This window comes from Pleuronectes platessa, chromosome 14 (assembly GCF_947347685.1).
Source record: "Pleuronectes platessa chromosome 14, fPlePla1.1, whole genome shotgun sequence".
NCBI lineage: Eukaryota > Metazoa > Chordata > Actinopteri > Pleuronectiformes > Pleuronectidae > Pleuronectes > Pleuronectes platessa.
Genome location: NC_070639.1, coordinates 19389092 through 19408645, shown reverse-complemented (window position 1 = coordinate 19408645; position 19554 = coordinate 19389092). Strand labels below are relative to the sequence as shown.

The 19554-nt window shown below is 45.5% G+C and overlaps 1 protein-coding gene across 4 annotated transcripts in view; it reads right to left on the bottom strand.

The window, feature by feature from the left end:
• Positions 1-613: 613 nt before the first annotated feature.
• The window catches only part of myo1b (myosin IB), a 59177-nt gene continuing 40236 nt past the window's right edge, over positions 614-19554 (bottom strand). For 2 of the 4 annotated variants that reach the window (XM_053440661.1, XM_053440662.1), the window contains exons 14-30: positions 15746-15850; positions 13347-13409; positions 12982-13182; positions 12638-12864; positions 12094-12294; positions 11140-11233; positions 10113-10262; positions 9931-9999; positions 9745-9831; positions 7171-7257; positions 5698-5772; positions 5443-5577; positions 4618-4724; positions 4352-4484; positions 3575-3727; positions 2258-2388; positions 614-2157 (exon numbers count right to left, since the gene is read on the bottom strand). In XM_053440661.1, coding sequence (XP_053296636.1) covers positions 2025-2157; positions 2258-2388; positions 3575-3727; positions 4352-4484; positions 4618-4724; positions 5443-5577; positions 5698-5772; positions 7171-7257; positions 9745-9831; positions 9931-9999; positions 10113-10262; positions 11140-11233; positions 12094-12294; positions 12638-12864; positions 12982-13182; positions 13347-13409; positions 15746-15850 — 2151 coding nt within the window. In that variant the 3' untranslated portion in view covers positions 614-2024. Of the gene's footprint in view, positions 2158-2257; positions 2389-3574; positions 3728-4351; positions 4485-4617; positions 4725-5442; positions 5578-5697; positions 5773-7170; positions 7258-8152; positions 8240-9256; positions 9344-9744; positions 9832-9930; positions 10000-10112; positions 10263-11139; positions 11234-12093; positions 12295-12637; positions 12865-12981; positions 13183-13346; positions 13410-15745; positions 15851-19554 lie in introns of all 4 variants that reach the window. The other 2 variants (XM_053440665.1, XM_053440663.1) reach the window with 2 other exon arrangements.

The following is a 19554-nucleotide window of genomic DNA, read 5'->3' as shown; positions in this document are numbered from 1 at the left end:
AATGCAGACGACCATTTTTGCAGCTCTAGCCATTGTTCAAATACGAGACAAAGAAAAGAGCGAGGGGGAGTAGGGGGGGGGGGGGGGGTCACCTTAGCGAAGCTGCGTGGAAACAGTGCGGAGCCCGAAGAACAAACACGTCAACACTGGCTCAAACGTCCCCACGCGTGGGACCGCAACAAGTGATTTCTCAAGTCCCTGTGTCGTGTGTGTGTGTGTGTAAGTGTGTGTGTGTGTCTGTGTGTGTGTGTGTGTGTGTGTGTGTGTGTGTGTGTGTCGTTAAAAACATACAAGGAACATACAGCCCAAGATACTCTGGATTACAAAACTAAACACTAGACCAAGTTTGGCTGGTGGACTTAGGAACCAACGGTACAAAACTCACACCCAGTACATCCAAAATACAGATGATTATAATCAAACATACCTGAAAATAGAGCACTCCTGCTTCTTTGATACTCATATTTGGCTTGTGTGTGGATATAAATGCGTACCAGTTTTTTGTTTTTTTTGTTCTTCTTGCAATGTCAGCACGCTAGAAAGTTGTAAAAGTTTAAACTGGTTTGATACAGCAAGAATCAATGGTCATGTGCATGTCGTTTTTTTCTTGGGGGGGGGGGGGTTCTTGAAAAGACACATCCGAGTGAATCGAGCACGACAACACGTGAAGCTTGCGGCGGCAAGAAGAAGGAAAAAGCAACACAAAACAGCCGTTTCACAAACACAGCAATTAATATGAGGATACTAGAGAAACCCTTTGTCCATGCCAGGGGCCACGACCTTAAGAGCCTATGTACAGCTATGGTACAGTGAGGGCGACTGCTATGGGTTCTCACTACTGCCTCTTTGAGAATAATTGAGTAAAAAGCGTTTTAATTTATTGCACACAAAAAAAAGAATAACATCAGTATCAAGGGTTTTTTCATTTTCCACTGGAATGTCTATATTGCCCTTTTCAGCATCTTTAATTGAATCCCACATACAAAAAAATGAGCAGATGTTCTTTGAGTTCTGAGTGTGAAGGATATGAAATCACTCTGCAGGTGAAGTGAAGCTTGTGCTTGTAGAGGGGATGGAGATTGATCGCGTGAGCAAAGCAATCCAAATATAAATCCACCACCATAGCTTGATTCGACCCCGTGTTCAACTGGTTTTGGCCTTGATTGGATCAATACTAGGAAGTGAATGGGGTCGATCACCTGTGTGGTTTTCACACCGACGCGTGACAAGTCGTGGGACCTGTTCAATGGCACGTAGGAATTGTTGATACAAAAAAAAAAAAAGTGGTTTTACAATAATCGAGCAAAAAAAAAAAAAAAAAATCACATCTGACTTCTCAACTGCTCACTGTGCTATTTCTGTTTGTCAGAGAGAGAGAGAAAATATATATATAGAAAATAATACATCAATACAATCAAATTCACTTCCCCGCTCATCCTCTTTTGGTTACACCGAGGTGAAAACAACAAGTGCAGTATTTAAATTTTTTTTACCTTCATCATCAGAGAAGCTAAACTCTAAAAAAAAAAACAGGCCGAGCGGTTAACAATGACACGTTCCTCTGAAGAGCGACTCAGCGTTCAGGCAGAACAATCATCCACGTCACCGCTGGGACACCGAAGTCTCTCCTGCTCCACCAAGATCTCTCTTTTTTTTCCCTTCAACTCTCGACCCCAGTTTTACAGAAAAACACCAGTGAAACATTTTTTTTTTTATACCAAATTTCTGTGGCATGCAACCCGGCTACAGGCTTTCACTGCCTAAAGAAAGTGGAACATGATTACAGCGAAAGTGGTGCCAGAGTAAATCTGATAGGAAGAGACTGAAGGGGAAAGCAACAACACAACAAACCAAATTACTGCACTGTCATTTTTTGGTGGGGGGGGAGGGGTTGGCAATGGGGTGATGGTTCTTTCGGAGTGGGTGGTGGTTCTGCGTTCTCCCCCGCCCCCCCCCAGTCTGAGCCCTCTGGAGCAGCACTGGAAGCAGGGAGGAGGTGGATGATGGGCTGGGGGGGGGGGGCACTATGCCGTTGAGGGCACCGACACCTCCAGCAGCCGGTTGTTCTTGCGCTTGCAGGACACGCTGTTGCCGTTCTTGGGGACTCCCGGGATGAACTTCACGCACACTTTGTCGTGCTTGAACTGCACCAGGAACCTGCGGCACAGAGAGAACAGCCGCGTCATTACACACGAGCCAGACGCACAACATGCTGAGTCACCTCCTGGGACCTTGATGAGCGGTTGTGCTCTCTTACTCGTCTGAGATGTCGATGTCCAGCTGCTCCCGGTCGGAGGCCGTGGTGCCCATGCGGTGCATTTTGGTGATGATCTCGATCAGGTGCTCACTGCTGAGTAAGAAATCGCCTTTGACAGCCGAGGCTGAGCCCTGAAGTAAAACAGTTACACAGTCATGATGGACTCCACTTCATGTGATCATCCATTTATTCTACTTCCAGAAATCTCTGTCTCACAGTCTGTGACTCGCATATCTCGAGAACCCTTCCTCTTGGCACGTGTATTGTTAAGAGTCCAAAGAAGTAGTGTTGAAATTGGTGCGACATGGACACATGACACGTTCAGGATTGATAAACTGTATATTGGGGGCGGTGTGGCCTAGGGGGTAGAGTGGTCGTTCTCCAACACGAAGGTTGGCAGTTCAATCCCCACTCTTCCCCATCTGAATGCCGAAGTGTCCTTGGCAAGATACTGAACCCCTAAATGGCCCTGCAGTCTTTACTTCTTTAACAGTATCAGAAGAAAACTGCAACCAGCATCACCACAGACCAGGCACACAGCTCATTCCAGACAGACATGATTAGAACTGGCACTGCACTAGTAGACTATAGAGAGAGTAGCAGAACAATATAATACTTATTTAAACAAGTTTTATTAAGCTCATGGGACTTCTATCATTCCTAGTAAATTATTTAACAAAGTGGTATTTCCATTACTTTCATTTAAGCCGCTGTTTTTTCTCATTTGTTGATTTATTTTGTCAATATTATCACTTTATTCTAACATTTGCTCGTTGTGTTACAGCTTCTCTATATTCATTAATAACCTTATTTTTCTTATTATACCATTCTCTGAGCGCGTGTGAGTTGTGTGTCTGTGTGTGTCAGTCGGGGGACCTGGGGTTTGGTTTAACAGGAAAAACTTAACTCCTGCAAAATGTTTACTTGGTGTGTTCCTCAAATTCAATAAACTGGACACAAAAAAAAAGTTTGGAATCAGCACTAACTGAGCTGAGAGATTTCCCACGGGCATTTAAACCAACAGTACAATTTCATTCAGGCAAATGGAGCAAATCTATATCAGTTAGTGGAAGCTGGATTACTGCAGGCTACACAAATGTAGTCGAACTTCTCGGTTTAGCATCCATAACCTCACAGCTCTCCTGCACAAGAGAAACACTGTTTAACTGCAGTGTCACAGCAGGATTTAAAGGAACAGGTCGACAATTAAGAGACATTTTTGATTTGCTTTCTTCCCGAGAGTTAGACGAGAAAATCGCTAAATTTCTAAACTTTGGTATCCAAAACAGAAGGAAATCATGATTCTGCTCCTCTCACCTCTTTGAGCTTGAGAGCGAAGAAGCCGTCGCTCTGTGTGCTGACCGACACGCTGCTGAGGTCCGGCAGGGGGACGCTGGCCTTCACCTGGCCCGTCTTCTGGTCGGCCAGGACCACGCTGTTCTTAGTCAGCAGGAAGAGCCGGGCCGTTCCCTGAGAACCAGAGCAGGGACGGGTCAACACAATGAGTGGGTCTGCATGTAGAGCGACATTTTGTCTATTGACCTCATTCATTAGACTTTATTCAACTAGCACATCACGTAAACATCATTATTAGATTCATATTCCCAACATTATAATATGATAATACGTGTGTACATAATCAGACTAATGACCTTATTTGGGTTAAAGTAAATCAAAAAAATGCTTTTTACATGGCAGTGTCTTATTCAGGTAAATATCAGAATAGATATGTCTGTGTTAACGTCTCTTATGTCATTCTAATTTTCTGCAACATGTCAAAATGACGACTCGGCAGACACAGACGGTGAAACAAGTGTTTTGTGTTGTTGTTGTGTCTCATGATGCGAGTCGGGGTAAAGAGTGAAACACTGTGAACAAGCCCGGACACGTCTGCTACCTGCTGGAACAACAACAATGCAGGTTGTTGAACTGTCGAACGCAGCAGGTCGCTGCACAGCGCGATGAAATACCCCCCCCCCCCCAAAAAAAACAGACTTCATAGTTTTGTATCGTACTAGACCTGCGTGGGAAAGTCTCCAGGCCACAGCATGATTAAAAAAAGAGATATATCTTGGATAAAGTCGTCTTTCTCACCTTTCCATTTGCTCTGTTGATCTTGTTAACCACGTCCGCCAGCAGAACCTTGTCCTCCATGGCTATGCTGAGCTTCTGGTACTTGGGGTTCTTGTTGATCTCCAGGTAGTCTCCTTTGAAGGGCTGACTCACGCTGAGACAGAACACAGACACACACCGAATTAGAATGTCACTAAAGTACTTATCTATCAAAAAAAGGTATACGTGTCAAGAGATATCCTTTTACACAGCGTGAAACAAACAGCACTCCAGTGAGTCTCGGGTACCTGCTCGGGTAGAGAGCCTTTTTATCCTTGAAGATCTCACTCGCCTCCAGCTTCTCTTCATACACTGCCTTCTTCTCCTCTGTGAACTTGCTCCTGTATTTCTTGCACTGAACACACAAACACAAGAGACGTTAAAATCTCTTGCTCGAAAAAAAACAATTATATGGCAACATTTATGTTTTGAGTTGAAATAAAGATCTTAGCTGCCTTTTTTGTATCAGTTCTTGTTGAAACAAAGTACACCAAAGGGTTCTGTCTCTCAAACTCGGTTCACGTTCGTTTAAATCTGAGTTACTGATCACGTCTCCTTTGCCGGGTTCATCAATCCACCTGACACTCTTAGGTGCACATGCTCATATCTAGAGGAGGAGATCCGGGGGGGGGGGGGGGGGGGGGGTTGACTTAACGAGTTGATAACCAGCGTCGTGGGACCGCTGAGCGTTTGTTAGGTTACGTCGAGCCGGATTAGGGAAAGATATCTGAGATAGGTTGAGCTTGCTTCGTGGTACAGACCCCTGGTGGTGACATTCAACCACTGAAGATGATGTTCAGTCAGTTTTGTTCATTGAAAGCTGAAATAACTGTAACGTTTCTGATTTTGCTTTGGGGTCTCGAATACGTAAAAAGATCTTGCAGGTTGCGTTTACTCCTTTTGCTCTTGCATGTCCAATGATTCACATTTCTTTGTTTCTACCAATTCTCTGGATTGTGTGATTCTAATCTGACACTTATCAATCATTCACTATTGTCTTGTGGCTCCAATGTAAAGCTGTCTTATCGTCATCATCATGAAACTACTGGCTCTGGATCTTTTTTTAAACCGACCCTCCAAAGATGGAAGATCCTCCGGAGCTCTGAGTGGACTCCACCCAGGAAGAGATAGGGTCTTGCAGGCCAGTTCTTGTCTACGGGCGACATGGAGGGCAAGGTGCTCTTCAGACCCAGGAAGTACTTTTGCATCTGGACAAATGGAGACATACGAGAATTGTTAGGCAAGGGAATACCGTTTGTTGTGATGGCATTCTCCACTATCATTTATTAAAGGTAACCATTCAAGCACATGTTTGGAGCTCTACTTACAATCCTCTGGATGGTGAAGTCGTAGATCTTCCTGCCTGCGTTCGCCCTGAAGAACTTTCTGTATTCTCTGCGGATCTGTTAGAGCAGAAAAAGTTAAACAAACTAAATAAACCTCCAGTCGCCCATTTCCACCGGTTAGTTTGACGTGAAGCAGGGAAGAATAAGACAACAGTGACAGGAGAATGGCAGCACAGACTAAAAAACAAACAGACACTTTGTTAGTCACAAAAAAACGATGAACAACATGGAACAGAAACAAAGTTAACTCCGAGCTGTCGGAATCGACCACAAAGGATTTACTGACAAGTGGATGATGGTTATGAAACCGACCTTCAGGCCGACCTTGACTGTGCAAACGGAGACGTGAACAGCTGCTTGTGCAGTACGAGGTGCGAAGCAGTCAATTAACACGGTTACACAGTTTAAAGCTGCAACGACGACAAAGTGATGAAACCGAACAGAACACATCACAGATAATCACCAAAACTGAGAACACACACACACACACACCTGAAGACAAAGAAAGAACAGGTGGGACAAAAACTCTTAGACAAAAAAAAACATTGCTGCTGTGTATGGGGGTTAGTTTCACAGATAGAGAAGAAGCACACTGAGAAAGATGTTGGGGGAGAGAGAGAGAGAGAGAGAGACAAGCACACACCTAAAGACATATGAAGAAAACAGGTGGGACAAAAACTGTTAGACAAAAAAACAGTGCTGCTGTGTATGGGGGTTAGTTTCACAGGTAGAGAAGAAGCACACTGAGAGAGAGAGAGAGAGAGAGAGAGAGAGAGAGAGAGAGAGAGAGAGAGAGAGAGAGAGAGAGAGAGAGAGAGAGACACAGTGTCTGCCACGTCTGTCAGGCTCTGTTGGTTTAAATTTGTTAGCATTAAAAACCCAAATTAGCTCGTCACATCTTCGCTATTTCCTACCAGAGAAATTGTTCCGATTGAAAACTGCCGCTTTGAAGGCTGCGGGATTATTTTGAGAAACCGGGGCTGGGTTTGGAGTTCTCCCGGTGATTTAAGCATCTCAATGAAAATCCCATTCACTTTCTTGTCAGTGTTGGGAGCAGACTGAGATAAAACAGTGTCTGGAAACCACTGGGGTAAACAGTAAATGTTTGTGTTCTGATTTTGGGGGAGCCTCTCCTTTAGGATGAGATCACAGTGAATGTGGGGGGAGGGGGACTCTGCTAGTATGATGTTCTGGTCGTATAGAAGTCACTGCAATTAGGTGATTCAAAGCCGATTTGTGTATAACAGTGGTGGAAACATTAAGCTATTACCACATGATTACTCAGGTCCCTTTGTCCCTAACCCTTTGAAACAACAGGATAATGAACCGAACGCTTGGCAGACACTGGCTTGCTGAAGACAGATAGGGTTAGATGAGGAGGAGTTGGGTCAGGGGGGGTGGTGGTTAGGTGGCGGACTTGGTGAGGAGCTGTGCCACCGGGGGGGTGGTAGGTACCTTGAGTCCCTGCCAGTACGCCCAGATCACAGCGACAGCGTGCTTACGCCGGGCCTCTTCCTTCAGTCGCCTCAGCTCCCTGCGAGCCTGTTCGGGGGGGGCGGGCGGGCGGGAGGAGAGAGAGAGAGCAGCAACAAATGAAGCAAGAGACAATAGAGGGAAGAGAGAGAGAGAAATACTGTTTTTGCCTCAGGTCAGCAGGCATCAAATACACAAACACGCTCGTACACACTACACACGAGCCCTGTGTGACCATGAGGAGACTGTTAAAGTACAGCTCCACGGCTCCGGGCTCTGCAGGAGGAATACGGCTCTGTAGGTCAAATCAACTGTTAGTAGGGAAACTTCTGGAAGGGAAACAGAGTCGTGGGCTTTAAAACAAAAAAAGAGAAAAAGGCAAAGAGTAAAAGTCACAGCTCAGGCAGCAGAGGTCACCTCAAACAATCCAAACAGATCCATCTAAAGACAAACAGCACTGCAAGGCAAAGGGTCAACATGCGGCAGCTACACAAGATGGAAGAAGTCATGCAGGAAGAGCAGGCGGCGTGCAGTGTCATCTGTCCTGGATGTGTGTGTGTGTGTGTGTGTGTGTGTGTGTGTGTGTGTGTGTGTGTGTGTGTGTGTGTGTGCGACTGCATCTTCCATGGGATGGCGTTGCCCACGTAACAGTGAGTCACTAACTAGTATTTACATAAGCAGAATTACAATATTTGCAGATAGAGCTGCAAAGACAGTCTTTGAGAATAACAGCAAGTTAGCAAGACAACTTCTTTAACTCCCACATCCAGTGGACAACAGCTTGTGTGTGTGTGTGTGTGTGTGTGTGGTGGTAAACTGCCTTGTGTACTCAATGTAGACTCAATGCATATGATGAGGGTTTTCTGGGGAGAATGGGGAGTTGGTGACGGGGGTTGACGGAGGCAGCAAGTCACGGAGTCACGGCAAAGTCAAAAAACAAAAAAACGACAGGCTTCCCAAATACCTTGGTGCCCTGCCAGCCGGCCCAAATGACCGACACGGCGTGTTTATTCCTCGCCGCCTCCTTCAGCTGACGCAGCTCTCTCCGGGCCTGATGAAAAGCAGGGGCAGTGGTGGAGGAGGTTAATTTCAGGGACAGTCACAACTGAGATGGTCTCAGGGGAGGCAATGAGTGGGTGAGGGACACGGACGAGAGACAACAGAGGACGTCCAGAGAGACGAGACAGTCGGCGGGGACAACGTCAACATGCGTGAAAAGCAATGGGCGATGGTCATGTGACTGGTTTTAAAATGGAGCCATGGTGCCACAATGGGAGAGTCCACTCTGTGTTATCTGTTGCTTCCAACGAAATAAGTTCGCCGGGATTAAGGTTCACACTCGAGACGGACTAATCGTTGACAGCGAATCAGGAGTCGGGATTAATCGTTATCAACAGAGACCTTGAAATAAAAGTATTGATCATTAACAACTAAGAATATCTGAGGTGAGTGTATACTGATAAGATAATGGTACACATCATGCAGAGTATGAAATCTGCACAGTGGCTGTGATTTCCCTCACTGAGGCTTTCTAAGTGTCATCACACTGAAATAATTCGATGTTTATGCGTAAAGAGCTTCCTGCTGATTCGCTGTCGGCACATCAGTATATTAAAATTAGGCTTCACAGCAGGAGCCGGAATTTAAAAAGCACAGTGAGAGATCGTGGGTGGTGGGCACTGAGGGGCTGGAGTAATTATTAGATTGCATGAAAACACCAGACTGGATAGACACCAAACCAAAACGGAATTTTAAAACACACGAGCTACTTTTTAGGATCCGAGTGCGACTTGTTCAGAAAGATATGTTTGGTGTTGTCTAGAAATCTCGTTTTTTTCTTATCTGTAATTTTATGACACAAACAATGAACCATGTCCACTCAAACCTATGTGTAACAAAAGGACAAACAACATAAGGCACATCAATCAGGTCATTGGACAACAGAGGGACCGGGTTCCACTCGGAGCGGCTGCTGCTTCTCTATCAGGTGAGCATGGGATGGGATGTGGTGAACAGGAGGGTGACAAGACAGCTGGGACAGCGACACACTACGGCTGGGTGGAAATACCTTGGTTCCCTGCCAGTATGCCCAAATTACTGTCACGGCATGTTTATTCCGCACTTCTTGTTTGAGACGCCTCAGCTCCATCCGAGCCTGGTGGGACGCGGTGGGCGTGAGGAAAGACGGGAGGAGGATGTGAGAAGGCAAAGAATCATCATAAGAAGAGGGAGGTGAAGGAGGATTGGGAGGGAAACAAAAGAAAAAAAAAACAGGAGAAGTTGCAGTTTCGTGTGATCAGGTAGAGAAGCAGGATTAAAGGGAAACAGCAGCAATGACATCAAGGAGAGCTTTGTTAAAGAATGGACTTTCTTCTGTAACACTGTGAGGCCGTTAGGCAGGAGCGCTGCATATGATGAGAAACAGGAGCTGTTGAGTTGTCCAGAGTCGCCTTTTTCAACACGGATAACAGTCTGCATCAAACCCCCGGCTGTGTTTCTGTGGAGGTAAACCCCCCCCGCTCTCTGATATCCCTCTGCACTTCAATGCATCAGTACCTGGGTGCCGTGCCAGAACGCTGAGATGGTGGTGACCGCCTGTACGCATCTCTTCTGATGCTTCAGCTCTCTCAGGAGTTTGCGGGCCTGGTGGAAGAAAATAACAAGCGAGCAGACGTGTTAATGTTGTTCCTGCATCGCTCTCCGCTCCAATTCAGTCTGAACAGTGAAGGGAAAGGTGCTCACCTGCCATCCTCGGGTGTAGGACTGCACCACGGTGGTGGCGCTCTTGATCTTCTTGTATTTCTTTTGTTGCTGTGGGATAGAAAAGGAGATGATTATAAGAAAACACCTAATGCATCAACGCCAATCAGTTGATTTAGCTTTGTGTATGGATTTCTTTGATTCCTCGGCAGGGGGGGGCTCACCGCGTATCGGCGGTACCAGGCTGACACCACTATCTGACTCTTCTTCAGCAGCAGGAAGTGGCTGCGGCACTTCCAGCCACGGTAGATCTTCTGGATGAGCGTGGCCAGGTCCTGCAGGCATTGCCTCCTCCTCTCCTCCAAGAAGAAGAGCTGCAGGAAGAGAGAAGAATGAACTGAGCAGGGCAGAGACAACAGAAACCACTTACATGACACGTGTTTGTCTTTTATATTTATATTCGAGAAGATGCACAATCTTTTTAACATTGACAGAGATCAATAAAAAAAAACATTTACAGGTCATTTTATCAAAGCAAATAGTGATTCAGTTATATCGAGGACAAAGTGCAGTATTATAATAAAAAGAATGACCTGTGTGAAACATCTTCAGGTCATAAGTGATGTTTGAGCAACATTTTATTGTCCCAGTAAAGCCAGTGCATCTATCCTGGCTGTTTTTTAATGTCACTCGCTCTGAACTTTATTTAATGGCTCATAACAACGATTCCTCCAAACCTAAGTAACAATTAAAGTTCGGGGGTGCGGCCACGGTTAAATACTTTCTGGAAACTTTGATCCCGATCCGATTAACTCGACTCTAAACCCCGAGTGATTTCACAGCTGCAGATATATGAGGGAGATAAGTTGATCCGATGGACAAAGCGATTATAGGAGAAAAATAAAAAATTCCCGTAGTGTGAGATCATGTTATTCCAAGCTTTGTTTGGTCAGAGCTGAGTGGGGGGGATGGGGGGGGGGACCTCTATTCAAATGGCTGCAGGCTCGAACAGTCGAGGATCCTGCAAGCACGGAGTAAAGACGTTCATTTCCCATGTTAGATGGGACGGCTAAGTGAAGCCATGTGTTCACAGAGCGGTGGTTGGAGGCTAATTGCCGGAGTGGGGGCTCCGAGCGCGGCCCACCATGCTTTGCAAACATCCGACTGTGAGAAAACAGGGCGCCGAGCACGAGCTGGAGTAAAGAAGTCCACGGGGCTCGAGGTAAATGTGCATTAGTGTGTGTCTGGTACCGTTCTTGGGTTCCTGATGAAGATCTTGGAGCGGCCGTACGAGAACTCTTCTGCTGGAACCGGGAGGGCGCTCATCATCACCTCCACTCCTTCCCTGTGGAGAGCCAGAGGAGTCATTCAGAAACTAAATTCACACAACATGCCCACGACGAGGAGGATAGAGAGAGAGGAATGCTGGAGTCAGATGGAGAAGGAATGACTAAAGGAGAATGAAACACAACCACACAAAGCACTGAGGGGAATGGCTGAACATCCAGATAGTGATGTGTGGCAGAGCGGATAAGAATCAGAGCTTCTGCCAGCACAGTGGAGGAGAACACGCTACACTGGCTGGCGTGGAGCGGAGGAGACAGATAAGGTTGAAACGTCTCAACATGTCGAGGCTCAGAGAGGGAACGGCTCATTTCTCTTTCCCCCCGGCAGTGGAACAACTGGTTCGTGACAAGATGGCAGACAGTGGGATGGCAATGGAAAGTGCACAACCGTCTGTAATTATAAAGCAAGTCTGGTGTTCACATTGAGAATACGTTCAATGAGCTTGTAGAAGTATTCCACTCTGTCGGGTAAAGTGTTATTAAATTCAGCTTACTGTATTATTCCCCCTCTTTTGAGCCTTTAATCCAGGGAAAGTCTTCTGAGCTCTTTTTTTTTTCTAGCACTAACCTGCTTCACATTCACACGGCTCCACGGCCCCACCTGCCAGCTGACCACTCCAACTCCAATCTATTACCACTGGTCACAGTCACTCCACTGGGAGCAGTCCTGGACACAGTTCCTTAGTTAAAAACCCCATCGGAGCGTTTCCCAGTTCCCACACTCACACAAACGGTGGAGCAATTTATTCTGGCATGTGTCCAGCAGCTTCCCCCCCTTCCCCATTCTTTAATCCCTTTCTCCACCTGCCCCCCCCCCCCCCCCCCCCCCCCCTCTATTAGTCACTGCCTCAGGAGTTACCTGGCGGGCCCTTGCCAGTGGGGCCAGGTGCGCTTGCAGAGCATCTTGTAGCGCTCCAGGCAGGGCTCGTAGGGCTGGCGGAAGGCGTAGCCCGCCCTCCTGACCCGGACGTTCTCCATCAGGCCCAGGTAGCGCACCTGATGGCGCACCAGGGAGTCGGTGAAGATGTGGGAGGCTTTCTTGTCGTTGGGCTTGATGCACCTGTGGAAGCAAGAAGAGAGGCTTGTTCAAACGAGAGCTCTGATAATGTGTGGAGCGGATATTAGACTTTTAGAAAAATCAGATTTGGACTGTTTTGACAAGCTGTGATATGAGGAATCAAATTCTATCCATCCATTTAATAAATAGAGATTTAGTTTTTGGCAACATTAGAAGCAGCAGTTTCCAGAATGTTGATTTAAGCAATTAAAGCAATTTGGCTGGGTTATTTTTAAGCAATTGCCTCGGGCCACATAAAAAACAATATTCCAATACTCCAAGATATGGAGCTATTATCTGTGACTGAGGAACAACGTATATCTCCTGTAGAAAAGACAGCAGTTACCGGATGTAGTTTGGGTTTTTGGTCTGCAGGTTCCTCATCAGCGTGCCCACGGACGCTTTGAACTGGAACCCAGCGGTCGGGGGTCTCTTCAGGTTGACTTTGGCCGGGTTGCCCTCAGGGAACAGCTGTTTGATGAGGCTGTGGTTGGCCTTGTACATGGCCTGCGAGAGGTCTCGGTACAACAGGTCGTTGTTCTTGTCCACAAATCCCTCGGCCCGGTACAGCACCTGGATAAACAAAAAGAAGTGTGTTTTCACCAATTCTCTTTCTGCACTTCAACACACGCCTTGTCGATTTCATCTGCACATCTCTTGTTGTTCTGTGCGCCGAATAATTTATAGTACCTTGCCGGCATAGTGCTGGATCCGGAAACAATTGTGAGGCAGGCTGTGGTCCGTGAGAAACTTTGAATTCTTGCTGAGACGACTCTCAAAGTGTTGGTGCTCGGCACAGACTGTGCTCAGTTTGTCCAGGAAGGTCTCGTCGGTGACCGTCCCCGGCCTCAGGCACTCCTCGTCCAACATGGCCAAGATGCCGTTTTTGTTCTGACCATCACAAGATGAGAAGAGATGGAGGGTCATGCATATTCAATCTTAAATAACATCTTAAAACCATCTACTGATGTTTATTTGTCTAAATATGTCAGATTATAGCATAAATTCACGTTGAGCTGGTTTTGTGGTCTCTGAGGAGGAGGACATGGACTTACATTCTCAATGAGGTTGCAGATAACTGCGTTGTTGAAATACTCGATATTGGTCCACTCGATGCCCTGCGACAGAACATAGGACAATTTAAGATGGAGCAAGAAATATGGTTGACAAAACATTATAGTCACTGTGACGTCTACACATCAACGATGGCTGAAGACACATGTACATGGAGAAAGACTCACAACATTCTTTTGTATTTCTGTTCTGGTGATGGGTAAAAACACAACACTGAATAAAGTAAACTCAGCAGCAGGAGATTGTTCAGGTCGGACACGTTCACAACAACAACAACAACATCCAGGTGAGGGCTAGCGCCTGATTCTGCAGGAGGCAGGAAATGATGCATGAACTCCTCTCCTGAAGTCACGTGTTTTAGTTTCCAGCACATCGACACCGGCATCTGACTTTACTGCCAAAAGTAGTGTGAACACTTTCACACTCTACAGGCAGATTAACACGTGTGCCATTTGTGTGAGTTCAGACCAAATTATGGTGTAACCCAGTCTGAGATTACAGATGTGTGGAATGTCACTGTTTGTGTGTGTCGGCAAGAGAGAGAGAGAGAGAGAGAGAGAGAGAGAGAGAGAGAGAGAGAGAGAGAGAGAGAGAGGAGTCAGGAGGCACTCTTTGGTCAGTGTTGATATTTTGCCAATGGCCACAAACTTATCAGCGTATGGGCACAGATTGAAAACAGGTTCAGTTCATGGTAGCGGGTCAGAGGACGTCAGGTTCAGTTCATATGTGGCTCAGCACAGATTTGCTTTCACACACGTTTCCCCAGACAACTTACAAAAATGGTCTGGCGTGACCGGATCGCTTTCTGAGCTGAGTGAGTTCACACCTGTACTTAGAGATGTCTACTTGTGATCGGATCACAAAACCACATGTGTGTCTTCTACGTGTACGACAAAGATTTTTCATAGTCAGATAGTTGCTTGTTTTCTTGTTTTGTGTCCGTCGCATGTTAGAAGCATTATCGACACAACAACTCGATTTTTTTTCTGCTATTTTCTCACGTGGCCCCAAGCTGACATTTTCCTGAGAAGGGAAATATGTGATAAGGAAGATGTCTGGAGCAACTGACTCATACATTTGCATTCTGGACATTTCCCAGAGTTCAGTGAGCGTCTGAAAGCAGCTCTGCAGTAAGGTGCTTTTCTCAAGGCTCTTTCAAAATAGTGTTTTAATTCATTAAAACAAAAAGGAGGAGAGTTGTAATTCATGCATCTGCACGGTGTTTCTCTCTGACCCCGAAACCTTAAATTTCACTTTTTCATAAACTGAGGTAAAACTACATGTAGACACAGACTGTAACACTTAATCTTTACAAGGGGAAACTGGGCCCTAATGGGAACAAGTCCTGGGGAGAAAAGAGAAACTGGCAGGGCCCCTTTAAAGTTACATTCCTTTTTCCTAATTTAAGCATTCTGTCATATTTTCAGTGCAGTCGTTTAGTGCAAAATGTCCATACATCTGTCTTTACAACCATATCTGTCCTTGCAGTTCTCTCCTGCTTGGTCTCCGACTCATTCTTCTAATCGTCGGAGTAAGAAAACAGCACAAAGTCTTTCTGCTGAGCGACAGGGAAACATTTTCCATCTTGCTCTGTGGAAGAGGCCACTGGCCCCTGAACAACCCACATCTAATTCACAGCTCCTAATGGGTTGGGAACACAGCTCCGGTTGATGTAAGCAATGGGACGGATATTTCGAGGAGGGGAGGGAGCAAAAGAAGGTGTGGCCTAAAATGACGGGTGACTGGCTGAGTTCCTGATTGGTGGACCTCCCAATTTTTTTCCATTGCTTTGGTATTTTCCCATGCAGTATACTGGACAGAGCCCAGGAGTGGAATATCATTGGTGGCGGGGATGCTGCTGCTGCTGGGGGAAGGAGTTTGTGGAGGGAAGGGGGAGTTGGGGGGGGGGGGGGGGGGGGGGGTCAGCGCTCACATCCGTAGAGCTTTGAAAACAAACAGAGCTTAAAGGCCCACAGCAGGGAGTGTTTACTCTCACTGGAGTGAGGGATCACTTCCTTCCCAGAGAGGCGGCCGAGGGGAGAACGGGCCGAGAGTAAACGGAGAGGGTGACGGACGACTGAGACATAAACGAAGCGGTTAATGCATCAGGGTCAAGGGCAAGAATTCAGATTGAGCTGAAATAACACGAGAGGTTCCAGAGAGGAGGGACGTGACCAGGTTGACATGTTGCTGTGGGACAAACAAACAAATTGGCTGCTGACTTGTTGAACAATGTAAATGTACAGCTGCAGGTGAGAGAGGGCCACAGGCTTGATAGGTCATTTATCCAAGTGTGTTGTGTGTGTGTGTGTGTGTGTGTGTGTGTGTGTGTGTGTGTGTGTGTGTGTGTGTGTGTGTGTGTGTGTGTGTGTGAACTCGCCTCTCTGATGTACTCCTCCTGCTCCTCACGCAGGGTCAGCTCGATGAAGATCTGCTGCAGCTTCTCGTTGCAGTAGTTGATGATGAACTGCTCAAAGCTGTTTTCCTGTAGAAGCGGTAACAGGTCAACTGTTAATACCTCCAGATGATAATTCAAACGCTGAATCCTAAAGGTGCCTTAGATCAAGTTCATTTGATGTTATAATCAATAAAAGTCAATGAAAAAGCATTTTTTTTTTCCATTTTAACTCTGCACCTTTTCCTCAATAATACGTATTAATACTTAATAACACGTATAGATGAGAAGTCTACCCTGAGTTATGACACATTTTGCTTGATTCAATATTATCAGATGCAGGAATAAAGGTTATACTAAGAACTAGATCCACAATCAGCCCTTTTCCACCAAGTTCATGGGCCAGTTTGGAGCTGGGGCCTAATTTTTCACTTGTCTTGAGGAAAGAATCGCTTATTTCAGGGGCTGGGGGCGGAGCTATCGTGACCCACAGGACCAATACCGTGATCGCCATTTAAAAAAAAAAAACACTACAGAGTGTCATGTGTAGTCGGCAAAGAAGATTGAATATGTTTTACTCTGGAGGCCAAAGCTAAGCAGCAGTGGTCCGTAGAGGAGACAAATTGCTGTGGTCCACCATTGTTGATGTTGTGCTGGTAGTGTGTTCTGGTGCTGCTGGGAAATCAGAGACTTATACAGTGATGTGATGGTGTGACTGTGTGGTGGCTCTAGCCCAGGGAAAACTAAACTGGTTCCCAAGTCGAACCAGCTTGAAACCAGCTTGAAACCAGCACAGCCTGAGCACCAGTTTGACCTTGGTGGAAGAGGGCGACAGTGAAGTCACTGGACAAAACTTCTGGACAATTTTAAAAACGTGCAAATTAAGAACTGGGAATTTAACTTGGCTATGAATTAGAGGATTAAAATGTCTAAGGTATCTAGACTTCCCAGTTAAAAACGTCTTACATGTGAAAGGTTACCAGCAACACTCCATCTTGAACTAACTCTAACCTGTAGCTCTATCTGTCCATTCACTGATTCGCTGCCTCATCACAATGATAATCATTAAAAAGTGTCATGAACCCGGGGACGTGAGCAACTGATAAATATTGAACTTGCACCTTTAGATGATAAAACCCTTATCAGAAAAACTTCCTGTAAATCGTCATTGACTTCATTAAACATTGACCAAATTAACCATCAAAAAGACCTCAACCATTTTGTTCACTTTCTGAATTACCCAGCTATTATGGCTGTCGGTTATGAGCGATGAGTCATGCTTGTGGCTGACGGCCTTTGTTGTGCGGGTTAGTTTGGAACTGATTTCTCACAACAGCAGTTAGAGAAGCATGTTTAGTTGTTAAGCTCAGCGAAGGACGCAGCCGGAGTTTCTCAGTGATCAGGATCATGTGAAACACAGCAGCAACATGGAGACCGGTTGTTCATGTTAAGACTCCATTTCCTCTTTACTGAGAAACCAAAAGGTCGTATTGACCATGTAAACACACACACACACAAACACACACACACACACACACACACATGCATGTTTACACCCTAGTGGCAGCAGACACCAGGCTGAAATATGACAGCACTTCTACTGTAACTCTAAAATATTTCAGCTGAAAATCTCGTGTTTTATGACAAGTGGTTTATAGCAGGTGGGAAATCTATGGGCTCATTACTCAGGTGTTTCTTTACTTGCCTCCAGGAAGTCGACTGTACCTTCATTTAATATTATGTGATACAAATTAAACAGTATTTTCAGGGGGGGGAATAGTTACGGGAAGCACTGACTTTAAATGTTTAGCAGATGTTATTTAAATCTCATCGGTATTTCTAATGTTAAATATTCCATGTTTTTTACGGGAGAAATTCGGAGATAATAAAGTGCCACACACCAATTTCACGAGGTAAATTAATACCTAGAGACGACTTAAACACAGAAAAGCCTAATCTAACCTGTATTTGTTAAAGGAAGAGTTCAACACTGGCTAATATGCTTAAACTTTTTCTTTCAGAGAGTTAAAAGAAAAGATTGATACAACTCTCAGGTCTGTACGTTAAAAGTAAAGCTGCAGCTAAGACCCTTTTAACTTATCATAAAACCACAAAGTAATCCTTTAACATCGTACTAACTAACACATTAGTGTTTTTATTCCAATGATACATAAACAGACGTGTGGTACTTTTATGACAGTTAACTGTACAAGCTGGACTCCTTCTTGGCCGGGAGCAGTAACTCCCTCGCGGCGTCCTGGCAGTGGAGAGACTCCAGTTACCACTGCCAACTAAGAAATGTTCCACTTCACCGTAGGGCAGAGATCAGCAGTTAGCGTGGGCTCCTCCTCTTTGTGCTGAACTCAGTTAGGGGGCCACAAGGGGACGACTTGAGAGTCAATCTCTTAACAATCTAACTCTCAGAAAGATAAAGTTTACGAGCATAAATCCCCAAATGGTGTAGACACTCAAATTCAATACATGTAGTTGCCACTTTATTCAGTGCATCTAGTTAAAAGCAATGCAGTCCTGTAGAACAGCCCAACATCAACAAACTACTCAAATCAACGCCTCTCTAAAACCTGGGTGTTAAAATAAAGAACCCTTCAGTAATGGAGGGTCTATGGAAGAGCTATATTATTTTTAATGGTTGTGGTAAACATTTCAATGGTTCCACCAATCAGAGATGTCGAAGTCAACATGTTTAGTTTTTTCAAGTGGATATCATACAGACGTCTACAGGAGCATTTAACATTGTTGCACAATCTCACAGCTTGTGGTAAATCTACCTCGGATGGTTAAAATATTATGGCTGAAATGAATGGGATATTTACTTCTGGACCCACGCTGTTCAGCTCCTTTGTATGAGACTGCATTCGTTTTTGTTAGGCAACACTGAATAAAGTGGCAGCTGAGTGTATCATGACCCAAACGATGCAAAGGCTTCTTTAGCATTTCCGTCATGTGGCCGTGGCTGCACACGAGAAGCTCTACAACAATTATCTGAATTAGGATGCGGCGCTGAATTAAGGGGAGGGGGGGGGGGGGGGGGGGGGGGGGAGGAGGAGGTGGAGATCACGGCATGCACACTGGCACAGCAAACCGGCCGGTGCAGGTGTTACTTACTCCATCCTGGTGAACCAGATACAACACAACAGTCAGAGGGAGAGGAAGGACTTGAGAGTGAGTGGGGTGAACAGGCAGGGACATGAGAAAGACAAGAACATATGGGGGGGTGGTGTGTGTGGGGGGGAGGGGGGGGCTGGAAGCATCAGGCAACAGTGCAAGGGACATTTTACGCCGTTTCACTTTAACTGTACAGAGCATTCAAATAGTCTGGCCCTGGTGTTTGCAAGCAAATATTTACATGCACGCTGATAAAACACATTGTGTTGACCTCTGACAAGGACGAAGTTTAAATGGACACGAACATTCCAATACTCTGAATAAGACTCCGCCACGTAAACAGAATTTTCTGATTCCCTAAACCCAACCATGTTCATACTCTGAACAAGCAGTAACAACATCTTAATACGTACATAACATCCCATCGGAATTTTCTCTACATTTCGAGACTTACGGCAATTCACCCAAAATGGTAGCATCGGACATTTAACTATTTCAGGTTATGGTTTTAAAACTGGTGGAATAGTGTCAGACATGACGGTGCGTTTTTAATGACATGAGTCATGCTCAGAGTACATGCGCTGTGAATGAATGTTATGTTCTATTATGTAGAAAATCATCATCAAAAAAGTTACTTATTATGAATGAGGTCAAAAGTTGGAATATTT